At 42.4% G+C, this 13,863-nt stretch overlaps 1 protein-coding gene across 2 annotated transcripts in view; it reads right to left on the minus strand.

Moving 5' to 3' along the window:
- LOC137875430 (A disintegrin and metalloproteinase with thrombospondin motifs 2-like) overlaps window positions 1-13,863 on the minus strand; it is a 105,217-nt gene that overhangs the window by 19,474 nt on the left and 71,880 nt on the right. For both annotated transcript variants that reach the window (XM_068714640.1, XM_068714639.1), the window contains exon 4: window positions 6,915-7,120. In XM_068714640.1, the coding sequence (XP_068570741.1) occupies window positions 6,915-7,120 (206 nt within the window). The remainder of the gene's footprint in view (window positions 1-6,914; window positions 7,121-13,863) is intronic.

Raw genomic sequence — 13,863 nt, forward strand, 5'->3', positions numbered from 1 at the left:
GTGAGGGAGCACGGAGGCCAAGTGAGGAAAGAGACAGAGCTTAGAAGGCAGTGGAAACAATGCATTCTTAGAAAACAAATGTAGCGTAGAGTTGCGTTTCTTCAAAGAAGAGGGAAGTAATTTAACTTCATGCTCCGTACGTGGTGTAAAGTTGGAAATCCCAGCAACCTATTAAGAAAATTCCAGTGAAGTGATCCTTCAAGTCAGAATCCTAATTTGTAAACCAAACTCACCTGGAATACCTTTCTTTGATGACATCAACACATGGTTGTAACGTGAAGCCTCAACAGCTTTACATCATTTTCAGAAACCTCAAAATAAAGTCACGTTTGATTTTCAGCGTCTGCCTTTGTGTTGTTGGGAACATCTGTCTGGTAAATGATCATATATACTAATTCACCTTCTGAAATGTTAAGTTTACAGTTGCCAGCATTATAAGCTAACTTGCTAATGTGGCCAGATATTCCTTGACAACATCAGCGGTTTCAGTGGAAGAAGCCTTTTACGTCAGGAGAACTTTGTAGGCGTCCATGTGTTGGTTTTCCAAGCTGGAACAATAAATAATGGAGAGTGTAATTAGCCTGTGACAGTACTGGGACTTTTTGACCAGAGCGTTACTTGAAGGAAAGAAAAGAGTAATAGTTGAGGTTGTGATCATTGTCATTTTAAGACAATACAACCACATTAAAAGAAGTGCTGCGGCAATTATGGTATCGCTTTTCCATAAAGTTAGGGGACTTGCAAGAGACAAAATAAAATATAAGATTCTATTCTTTCCATAATACAACTTGCATTTTTTAATGCATTTTTTGTTAAACCCTTCCTGCCTATTCATCGGTCACATCTTTGTCAAGATTACAACTGATGCTTCTTTAGTAATTTTCAAAGTCTCGACAAAGCTGAGATTTATTGTCCTGCGCAGCACCTGCACAATTCCTACAGGACTATAACTCAAACATATTCCTGACGGATTTCTTTATATTCCTGGGGGATTTTTTTGGTACATTTGTAGTACACTCTCTCTCTCTCTCTCTGTAGTACTGTGACATGTACTGGACCCCCTAAAAAAGGTCTCAAGGGATTTATCTTGACATACTAGCTTACTTTGTAAGAAACATACTACTGTTGCAGATCTCCAAAGTGGTCATCTCGTCAATATAGCTGTCAGACAAATGTAAAATACAAATATTAAGCAAACTGTACCTGTAATTGTACCGACTCACCTTCCACAACTGAATATAATTCATAAGCACAGTTAAGTGGCAAAAACTCAATATGTTCACGTTAATATACTTTTATTTTTAGTTCCTGAAAACAAGGACGGTGAGTTGTAGTAAGGGTGAGGGACATGAGAGAAGGGCAAAGTTTTCTTTCAGCGACCTTCAGTTCAACATTTTGGATGCTCCTTTCACACATTAAAAAAGATACAGAGTTGCTGAGCAACCCCCAAACAAAGACAGAGTTCTGTTGTCTCTCAGTTTGACCATGTCTAAGACTGTGTGTGTGTGTGTGTGTGTGTGTGTGTGTGTGTGCAGTTTTCAACTTGCCTGTCTGTCTGGCTACCTACTGGTGGTATTCTGTTTCTGTGTCTCATTTGTAACATTTGTCTCACTCCCTCGCTATCTTGGCAGACTTAAGTATATGTGAGTAAGTGACACATAATTACTTTGTGTGTGTGTGTGTGTGTGTGTTTGTCTGAAATGACATGGACACTTGGTCAAGCCCGTTTCCGTGACAACAGTTATGCCAATTAGGGACGGTTGACTTCCAGGTGACCCTGGCACTAGGTTCATTCTAATGGGACACACACACACCCACACACCCACACACACACACACACACACACACAACTTTAACCTTATGTGTCTTCATGCACTTTAATGCTTGGACATGTCACACACAGACACTGCACACTAGAGGACATATTTGGCACAGTGATTCCTCATCTTAAACAAACCCACCCACATGGTCACTCTATGTGTCTCTATGTGCGCTTCCCTGTGCACATAGGGACACGCTCACAGAGTTCATTGTTAACAACTGTTCAGGCATGTCTCTCATTAATGCTGCTGAAGGGCGACACCAGGTGTCATTACTTACCACCCAGGCTACAGGTAGCCTAGATTTGTCCAGCTGTGTGTGTGTGTGTGTGTGTGTGTGTGTGTCTGTCTGTGGAGTAACTAAGGCAGGCCGAGAGGTCAGCAAGGCACAAAATAATTACTATCAGATAAATGATGAAGCAATGGCCTGTCACTGAACTTAACACTTAACTCTGCAGAAGGCAGGACGAAATGAAGACAGAATGTAAAACAAACTTGTCAAAGAAGGAGCAAGGAGTGATATTAAAGGCAGTATTTGTTTAACCACATAGATTATGGTATAATTAAAACGTTTGATTAAAAGAATAAACAAGTGATATTAACTTTGTTTGTTTATATGCACCATCATTTGTAAATATAGGCCTGTTTTACTCATGTTTACAAACAAAACATGTAATTAAACCTATGTCGGTCTGCACATTTACAACCTGTTAATTGGATAGTTTTTCCAGGTTCAGTGTTGGGTTAGGAGATTTAATTAAAATCTGAAGCATGAAAAGGAGGGAGGGCACAGAAATGTGAACTGCTTTAAAAGCAAAGTGAGAATAAGGGAGGGACAGTTCAGACTGAAACCCAAGAACAGGAGAGACACCAGCAGTTCTGTCTTGCTACTTTGAATCTGCACTTCATTAGCTGCAGGCACCGCATCCACCAGTTCACACCTACATTTAGTATACCAAAGATTCCTCACTCTATCATAATTAAATGACATATAAACGGTAAGAATTTGTCTATTTCTTTGCCCTGAGACTAGTAGTAATATGATTAAAGTACATTTAGATCTGTTATAATATCAATATTCTGATTTAAACCAACTCATCATGGAAAGTGGGTTTCATTTAATATGCATTAAAAACACCCTCAGCTGCCGATGAGACAGAACTGAGTCATCAAATAAAATTTGGCTAGAGTGCTACATAAATTAGATAAGACTTTGGACAGCTTTTCTACATCTTTTCGTCAACACACTTGGGAATATTTAAAAACATTGAGACCCAGAAATTTGAGCTCTCAGTCTGACAGTGCTCCTTACATATCTGTGACACTTCCAGCTAACAAGGTGTCTATTATTACCTGGACTGCCTCCTTCCCCAGCTCTTCCTACCACTTAACAAGACAACTTTCTCTGCCTCCAGGAGCTTTGGTAACGACAAGACTGAACGATCAACGCCACTTCCAGATAGCTGTTGCAGAAATGATGCCTATCACATTCTGGAGTAGACAAAATACACCTTAGTATGCCTGTATGCATCATTTAAATTAAACATACACAGGGGCAACTGCCTACCCAGCAGTGCCTATTCATATCCGTGGAGAGTGTGATTAACACTGAGCTGCACCTCTCTAAAGGTCTCCATTAATGGGTGAGACAGAGAGTAGACAGACACATCACTGTTAGCCACTAAATCTATCACCATGTTCACCACAGGAAGATTACTGCACAATGGCCTCCACTTGGCATTTGGCACACATCATATTTTACAGGATTTACCACAACATTGTTGCTACAGCACTCTTGTTTTTCCCTAACAGCCCACTTCGTCACCCGTGGCCAATCAAAACAATGCACATACAGTAGCTACTGCACCTGAATAGCCATTTCTTCTCCCCTTCCCTTTTCTGTTTTTTTGTTTTCTAACTCACTTAACTGTATCTTATTAATTCATTTCTTTTTCTGTGTCGCCTTTCTCTCCCTCACTCTCTCTCTTGAAATTTGACAATGGTAATAAATATCTTCCCTTTCAGGTTTGTCTTTTTTTGTTTTGTTTGTGTTGTCCTCCCTGCCCATATTGCTGTCGGTGTATGCCATGTGATCTGTCTCTTGTCTTGAAGTGAGGTAAACACATGGGAAAGGAGTGGGAAGCAGAATCACCAATACACACATTCAACTTAACCACACATCAAGACACACAAACACACTTTGACACTCCCGTTGAACTTCGCAGACGGGATTTAGTGGTTTTTCTGTGGGGGCGCTTTGATGTCCTGCAGACAGCAGTACCGCCCCCACCCCCCCACCCCCCCTCCTACCCTCCGACACAGACACACACACACACACACACACACACACACACACACACACACACACGCACACGCACACGCACACACACACACACGCACACACACGCGCACAATTGTCCACCTTGACCCTTGGCTCACTTTGTCATTCCAACAGACGGACAGAGGCAAGAAGTAGGAGGAAGGTGCAGAGAGTAATTACAAAACACAACAGATGAGTGAAAATAAGATTCAAGAAACAATGCAAACTTTGTAGTTTTACAGAATAACCTTTCGTACTGAAATGCAAGCACTTTATTTATCCTTTCAGGGTGCCTGTACGACAGTGTAACAGCTGCTGTAACAAAATACAGAGGAGCGCTTCACACACTTTGTCTAGGTGTGTTTAAAGTGTGAACAAGAGAACGTGCATACAGATGACTTTCTGTTAGTTCGGAGAAGAATCTAGAGGAATTTAAGGAGAGAAGAACAGGTGGAAGCAGGACAAATACTGGAATGGGAGAAGTGAGGAGACATCCTGATATCAATTTGATGGTTTTACAATGTCAGAACAGTTCAGGGGGGCGGTATCCCCATCTTTCTGAGTGGCTAAGCAGCCACACTATTACAATAACACAAAAAACCTGCAAACATATGAACTCCTTTAGAGGGGAACCTGCTGCAAATATATTTTCAAATCTCTCCGTTAAATCTACCTTAAACCTCACATTATACATAGAAAGTTTTTTAACATCGGTCATGATTTGTTGCTATAAACTACTCAAGTCAGGGAGAAGTAACAATGCAAAAGAGCTCAGTGTGGAGCAGCTCAGCGCTGCTGAGAGGAAGACAGAGAGGGAAAGAAATAAAACAGAGAGAGAGAGAGAGAGAGAGAGCACACCCATCCTGAAGTGAGCAAAGCAAACTTTCAAGAAGAAAGTCGCCCAGATGCCACGCGTGGGAGGCAGCCCTTATTTATTTATTTCTGTTTATCTGAATGTCAGTAATTTATTCTGAATGCGCTGTTTAAAATACTCCTTCTCCCTCTGTCTCACCATCTCTTCCCCACAGATTAGAGGGGGGCTGCGACAGGGCTGCGCATTCTCTTCACCTATATTGTCTAACAAATATCTAAAAGGGGAGGCAGAGAGCACGGCGGCTCTTGTTCTTTCTCAAGCGCTGAGCTGAGACAAAGAGGTGTGGTAGGATTTGTTGCTGTATGCTCGCAGCTGCTTAACAGTCGGAGATTGGTTCCTTGCGCAGTGGGTCGCAACACAAGCGAAAGCAAACAGGGGCACGCACACAAACAGAATGAGCGCACGCGTGCAAACAGCACTCTCACCACAGGTTTAATTTGCAAAGATTAAAGTCTGCAGTTTGTTCAGTGTCACACCAACACACAAGTGCATGTACACACACACACACACACACACACACACACACACACACACACACACACACACACACACACACACACCTGGGAGTTTGAGTGCTTGGCTAAGTGTTGTTGTGGCCTGGAGCATACTGCCTGCTGTTTCTGCATCTCTCTCACTCTTTTTCTCTCTCTCTCTCTCTCACACACACACACACACACACACACACACACACACACACACACACACACACACACACACACACACAAGAAGATGAATGATGACATGACACAAAGCCTGATGAAATGATATGTAGGAGCCCCTTCAGAGCACAGGGCTCACCTAACACACACACACTCACTCAGACAAATGAAATCTCATCATATTCAGATAGAGAAGAAAGGATTACCCGCGGCTGATTGCTGGATGAGAACATGTAGGAAGGGAATTGAATCCTCATTCAGTTGCTGTGTGTGTGTGTGTGTGTGTGTGTGTTACCCTCTTTCTTTGACCTCACTGTGGCTTACTTCCCATTCAACTCAAACGGAACAGTTTTCCCATTTAATGGTTTTATTTTTTTTTAAAGCGAGAGAACAAATGTCCTTTTTTGGGGCATTTCTGATGATGGGAGCACGTGAAGATGCATTTATGCGTTTGTGTGATAGCATGCTGTATGCGTGGTGTGCAGTGGTGGAAAAAGCATTCAGATCTTTTACTTAAGTAAAAGCACCATCACACCACACTGTGAAAATACTACCGCACAAGTAGAAATCTTGCATTCAAAACCTTATGGAAAGTATTATCAGCAAAATGTACTTAAAAATAAAAGTCCTCTGCAGAAAAATGGTCCCTGTCAGTCTTATTATATCATATATGATGTTTTTGGATTTATATAAGTGCTGCATTAATGTGTTAACTTTTTAACTTCTGTTGGGTGGTTTTATCTAAAGCAATGCATCATATTCTATAAGATCCTGATATGTTTGTAGCCTCGCTGTCCTGTGAGAATTACGTATCTCACAGTCAACTCCTCATTAGCTCAGAAAAACTGTGTTCAGCTTTGTGTCGATGCAGTTTCCAGCTGATACCAAAGGGTTTATTTAGCTGAAGAACTATGAGAAGAATTTTCTAAACCAATAGAGGAACACTTTATTCTTCAGTTCTTCTGTCTTTCACTGGGCAGAAAAGGTATAAGACATTGTAATAACTTTAGTAATTAATGCTGTCAGATAATTGTAGTGGAGTAAAAAGTGCAATATTTGCTTCTAAGATGTAGTGGAGTAGTTACATTTCACCACTGGTAATGAGATCTCAGGCTCTAAAATAAACATTTATGTCAGCAATTTACATAGCAGGTGACTAATTATTTTAATAGACATGTATTCATACTTCTCCGTCTGTGTGTTTGTATGTATATCTTAATGTGTGTGCCACCAACACTTACAATGTTCATGAGTGTGAGCAGGTACTTTTGAACGTGCTCCTTCCCGTGAAACTGGACCACCGAGTCGTCGACGCCCAGCAGCACCTCGATGTTGTAGGCCCTGTCCAGGCTCTGTCTGCGCATCCGCCCCGCTCGCGTGTGGTTGATACTCTGCTCCACGCCGCGGTACAGAGACTCCAGGTCCATCAGACCGCCGAGATCAGCGCCTGGACAAAGACAAATTACAGGGTTATTTAAGTGAAACTAAATTGGCACATAAACTCACGGGACAGATTGAAATGTTGATGTGCAAACCGCAAACAAATCTCTAGACAACATCCAACTGATTCTAGAAAGTTATCTACAAGGATAGCATATTTCAATAACATGAGCATGTAATCTGCAATAAACTGCAACCAGCCAGAAACTTCCAGATCAGCCAACATTATTCAGTGGATTAACCTGAATTATCTGTTGTCACAAACCAATGTTTCCCCAGAACTCAAACGAAAGAAAGCCTAACCGTAGGCTACTTTCAGACTGTGGCCCAAAAGTGGACCAAATCACAACTGTGACTCAGATCCGTTTCTTTTATAACAGTGTGAACAGCACAAATACAAAAAATCTGATCTTTTAATTCTGATTTGGGCCGCAATCACATACTTTTTCTTTTTACTTCTAGTATATTCCGCAGCTACCCTCACAAAAAGCATGCAGTTACATTTAATTGGGACATACTACTTTGTCATATCGCTGCACCGATGCATTCTGCAAAATGTGACGGTATTAATGGCATACTGCATTTATGTATTGGGACATATTAAATAGTATGGTAGTATGGGTACTGGAAAGCACATCAACTCTGCCATGTCCCATCTCTACTAAAATGTGACCTTCTCTGCATCAGCAGGAAATTGTGCATGGCCTGTCAGACTGGCTCTATTAGCCTGTTTATGGACTAAGATAAATTATGTTAATCCCGTTGTCATATTGCTTATTACTAATGAAATACAAGCTGGATTTAGCGCCATGATGCCTTCGGCACAGGTTGCTGATGTAGGCTACTTTATATTTTACCAGAATGTGTCATACTGACAAAGGCTGGTTCAGCCGGTTGGCATGAAATCAAACCGGTTTACTCTTCTCTAACTCCTGAGCAGACCAGCTCTTCTAAGTGGAAGGACAACGATCGCTATAAATTCTCTGGTTTCCACTGAACATCAACTTATAAATGGGACCGTAAACGCTGACTTCAGTGTCCTCCAAGTGTACTTCTGTCAACAGCATGCTGCATGTGACGTCTTTGTTATTATTGGCGCATGTGGGTCAACTCACGATTGTGACCAGTGCACACTGAAATCACAAAAAAAGGCTTGTAGTGTGAACGAAGCCTTACAATCTCTGTAGATCTGAACAATGGTAGCACATCGAGCATTAGCCTTTTTTTATTGGAAACAAACACATCATAAATAAACTTCTACATTTACTCAACCTATTGTTGTGCATCATCTTGTTTTTGTTTTTTTCACAAACCAGAAATGTCTGCCTTCAGTGTGTGTCTCCCTGTCTTCCTCTCACTACAGCTTTTGTTGTGTGTTTAGCGCGTGTGTGTGCTACACATGTACTTATTTGAGCGCTTGCATGTTGATGTCTGTCTCCTGTTTACCTTCCAAGACACCAGTTGACAGAACGGAGCATGTGTGTCACTCGTAACCGGTGGTAGCGGTGCGGCTATCCTACACAGATCTTCTCCTAATCAACCAAATATTTCTGCTCCCATCTGAATAAAAGCAGCAGATGGTGCTGGCTAAACACATGGATTAAGACAGCTCCCTCACACAGGGGCTGCCCACCCTGCTCTTTTCTTGGCTTGTTATATGCTGGAAAAAAAAATTGCAAAACTGAAGAAACTCAATTTGAGGTTATTCCATCGGAAAGTGTGCAACCAACAGGAGCCCTGATTTGTTCAGATCACTCATCACCTTTGCCTTCAACATGCGTTGTTATGTTGTTTGGCCATTCTTGGATAAACTCCAGTCCTGACTCTGTATCAAGTTTAAGAGCCTAGTCCACCCCCCCACCCCCTTTTTTATAGCAGGCAAAGCGTCAGAATCATAGAAGATACAGAAGATAAATTGTCCTGTCTCCAGAGCCAAGGCCATCCTTTCCTCACTCGCCATCCTCCCTTTCTCTCATTCTCCTGGTATGTAGACACAACATGGCCTTGCTTGCATGGAAGCCATGGAAGACCTAGTCATGCAGTCTTGAACATGTATTCTCAGTGGATTCAACAAAGTAGCATCCTCCCTGACTCCAGCCAAGGCCTCCCACAGCCAAGGATGACATGTTCAAGTGTGTACGCAGGTGCTTGTGTGTGAGCACTGTGTGGACAAACATGTCTAACTGGGCCATAAATCATCCATCAGGAACTTTAACTAACGTGAAGTTGAGCTCTAATAGATATGCTGTTTTTGACTGTGGAGCTTTATTCGGAGGTGCGAGTTGATTCAACACGTGGCATGGAGGGGACAGCTGGAGCTCCAGTGTGTTGACGAATGCAGTTAGAACAAGAGTTTAGTGTCGGGAATAGATGCAAGGGGAAGATACAGGAAAGACGAGGGGAGAGGAAGTGAGATCTGCCACTTTGCCTCCCAATCAGGAAGGGGCATCCCGCTTTCCCCCTCCCTCTTATGCAATGTTGCCAAGGCAACAGACTCATGGGTAAAACAACGACCGCGTGGATAATATTGGCTCCTGAGTCGCTAGCAGAATGAATCTGGAAGTCTGAATATGATCCCATATCTGCCCACATTCCAGTGAATGACAGAATACCCACACAGAACGAGAGAGAGAGAGAGTAGACGAGGGGGCAAAGATAGAAAATAATATAGAGAAAGACAAGACACTATGAGAGGAGAATTTAAAGATTTTTGCTGCACATAATTTTGTTCTGTTTCATAGCTCATCTTTCACACACATTTCTTCTCCTCGTTAGTCGAGGAAGCTGGATTTAAGGCTGTGGACTTCACAACAGGCCCTGGCTCTTCCTTGTTATAACTGCCTTTAACGAGCCTGAAGTCATAACCACACCATCTGCTTTTAAAGACAGGTCCAGATATTTTTACCTTTTGCTTATGTAATGTTAAAACAACACACAGAAAAAAAAGATGATTGCGATCTCACATTTAAGTCTGCGCCTTCACAAAATTGGAGGGCCTTGCAAACCGCAAATGAGACAATGCGGGGACATTGCATAACACGGGGCCACAGCTGTATGGTAAGTGAGACTAAACCAATAGGTTGGAAGGTGCATGACCAGGTGGCAAGCTCTAACTATTTAAACCTCTCCGTTTTCGTCGCACCTCTGTCCTCGATTACACTCGCTGGAACACTATTTTTCTCTCGCTTCAGCTGTTTTGGAGAAAGTTTTTCAGAGAGAACTGCAGAGGAATAAGGTGCAAGAGAGACTGAGGGAGGCGGTGAGGGAGGTGAGAGGTAGAACTGAGGGGTGTGATGGATATGAGCGAGAGAGATGAGAAGAGACCAGAAGGACCTTGGGTGTTTTGAGTTCCGCTTCAAGCTCCTGCAGTGATGGAGAATATCGCTCGCTTGTAGAACATCCGAGTCTCTGTGTGTGACTGCGGGCGAAGCATCAGGGTGCGGCGCCGTGTTTCTCACAGCAATAGCTTACATTAGCCTCTGAAATCTAACTGTTATCACTCTCAACCTACAGACAGGGGATTGATCATAACAATGTTCATTTTTCTTTTCTCTCAGTCCCGAACCTCCTCCTCCCACGCCTCTTACCTGCATACACACACACACACACACACACACACACACACACACACACACACACACACACACACACACACACACACACACACACACAATCACACACACACACACACACACACACACACAATCACACACCGCTATGTGTCTCTTCTTACCTGAAACTTTCCTTTTCCTGTCCTACCCACCCGTTCTCAATCCTCATTTGCATTTTCACTCAAGTCTGCATCCCTACTGTATGTACCCCGTCCACCTCCACCATCACACACAAACACGCCATCCTACATGCAAACACACAAACACACCGCCCTCTCCCTCCAAGTATTCTCATTCAGGTGGGGTGCAGAGCGCGGCCTTATTAGGAGACAAAGGTTCTTTGTCTTTCAACCTTTGCAAAATGTCAAGAATGTCTGGTTGCCCGCTGAATACCAGGTGGGGAGAGAGGGGGGTCGGGAGAGTAAGGAGAGACTATAAGCCACGACAGGAGAGAGGGAGAATGGGGATGATAATTCAGGTCAATCCACATCTTACTATTGAGCAAGGGTCTTTGGTTTAAGGTGACTGGCAGTCAGGTGTGGCACATCGCTCTGCTCTGCATTCAGGAGCTCTACTGTATAACGACTGTTTTCGACCTCATGATGGTCACTCTGACCAGCATCAAGGTAGGTGTGCACCAGAGTGTGTGCAAACAATCTACATTTGGATGAGTTTGCTTGCTACAGTATGTAACTGCCACGTTTTTGTAACATAACCCAGCCTCGTGAATGGTGATTTATGCAGTAAAGTAGACTCAGTTAAATACACAATTTACATAGAAGAGTTAGAATATGGTGAATTACACTGTATCATATTGTAAATACAAAACACATGACCACATGGTGACAATACACTACATATACAATACACTCTTTTACAGCAACGCCCAATTTACTTCTATAACAATATAAAAAACACAAAATGGCAAAAACAGATTGAGTGTAACAGAATGACAGGAGAGACTGTGTGTAAAGTGTGTGCTGTGCGATCATGGCTGACTTTTCACCCTGTTCAGAACCGCAATAAACACTTTGGCCTTCCGAGTACTTTTTAATACATCAGACTTTACCCACAAGTCTCACAGTTTGTGGTAAAGTCTTGCAGGACGTTAAAGTAAACACAATCAAGAGAATAAAGCTGATGTTAATTTTGGTGGTTAAGTGTGGTTAGGGCTGCTGAATTACAAGATTATGTGATATAAGCTCTATTCGCACAGGACTAGTACTTCCAGGGGACCTCATGTGATTTAGAAATTACCTCACCACAACTGTGTATTCGCATTCACACAGCAAATTCTGAACATCCACTTATATTCAAAACATTTTAAAACACAATATCTACATTAAATATATAATTAGCATGAGTCTCGATGCTGTGTAGCGAGATGAGTCTCCAGAATTTGCACCCAAAAATGCTGTCAAAACTTTCATTTATAATTGCCAACGCAAGCCGCAATGATCTTGATCGGTAAAGAGGCAGAAAAAAAGCTACAGTATATATATGGCTTAATATGATTTGGGGTACATTTTTACTTGACTTAAGAACATGGCAGATTTGCACGGGATTAAGATCACAGACAACTTCCGCAATTATTACAAATTACTAGAGGTTCCCAGGTAATACTAGTCCTGTGCGAACAGGGCTTTACAGTAAATGCAGTACTATGTATTTATTTGATACGGGGGAGTCTTGGAGGCATAAAGCCCTGGCTTTAAGAATATTGGTTGAACAGATTTCTTATAAAGTTAATTGAGAAATTGGATGGTTTATTTTTGTTACGGTAAAAAAGTTGCCCATCGTCATATTGTCAAAATGTAATAAAAATGTGTTGCATTCAAGTGACATTGAGGGTGTCTGCCTCCACACAGTATTCCCTCAAAAGTGATGATTAGAATCTGTATTTTGGTTATTTTTCTCACTCATATGAGTGGCAGTGGGCCTGAGGGAAGATGGTGAACTCATTAGTGCTTACCTGAGTTCAAGGCTGTCTGTCCACCTGGAGGCACAGTTATCCACACATGTGAACTCATTTACTTACAGACACAGCTTCACATAGCTCAGGGCATGGACATTTTGTCTCCACCGGTGACAGTTTTATGGGTTGTCATGGTGGCGAGTGGCTCGGACAGCGGACCGTTGACGGGGCTCCTAGCATCTGGGCAGGTAGCGACATGCCATGCTGTCCCACACAATGTTCCCATACTGGATGCTCATTATTTCTAAGCTGCCATATGACCGCTGTAAAGACTGCAGAGTGTGGAACACATAGTCAACTACGCTTCCCATAATCATATTGCCGTTAATTATTTAGATTGGCAATCAGCAATCTAATTTTACATGGACAGCTCCCTGAAGACCATAATAATTATTCATACATCAAGCACTGAACTTTGCCCATTTATTAATAACCGCTTTAGGTTAGGGCTGTTTATTTTTAACGGAGATTTCTATATTGCTGATGAGATGTTTTTAGTGGTCGAGCCTTGACTGTGAGTGTCATGTCCAAAGATTCAGAATATTTAGGCTGGTGCATTATATCTTCCTGTGCTCCCTGAAGTGGAGCAGAGGACCATTTTTAATATTGCATGAAGCAGCCTTTATAATCAGCGGGCGAGAGGGACACCTATCCACAGTGCTGCTCGTTTTGTCTGTGTGGATTTCTGGTGGTTCAAGAGACGAGGCAACCTTTAGCTCTCCCCTCTTACATAACTGTCTGTCTTTCAGAAACACACCGGGCTGCTGGCTGCTAGGTGCAGTGGTGCACACCAACCCCTCCTGCGTCCTGCTGTACCATCGTTTCATCAGCCGAGCTGAGCCATTTCTTCATCAAGGCTAAATGCAGAGTTAACTGAGGTACTAGATTCCTAATTCAAAGCAGCCACAATTAAACAACTGTGGTTGGAAACTGACAGAATCCACACTCATGATTGCACACGTTGTCAAACATGAGCATAAATTGAGTGGCGATATTTCTCACAGGCTGCGGAGAGCCTTGTGAACGCCTCTTGTCGCATCAATAATTACAGCAAAGAAGACCGGCCCATGTAAAGATCGCAAACACATCTAAAAACACAGTAATCCAATCATTGCCATCCACAGAGGCAATAATGTTGGCAAAGATCAATCATGACCGCAAACT

Source organism: Cebidichthys violaceus, unplaced genomic scaffold (assembly GCF_023349555.1).
Source record: "Cebidichthys violaceus isolate CVI_PGR_0920_01 unplaced genomic scaffold, fCebVio1.0.p SCAF_2, whole genome shotgun sequence".
In the NCBI taxonomy this organism is placed as follows: Eukaryota; Metazoa; Chordata; class Actinopteri; order Perciformes; family Stichaeidae; genus Cebidichthys; species Cebidichthys violaceus.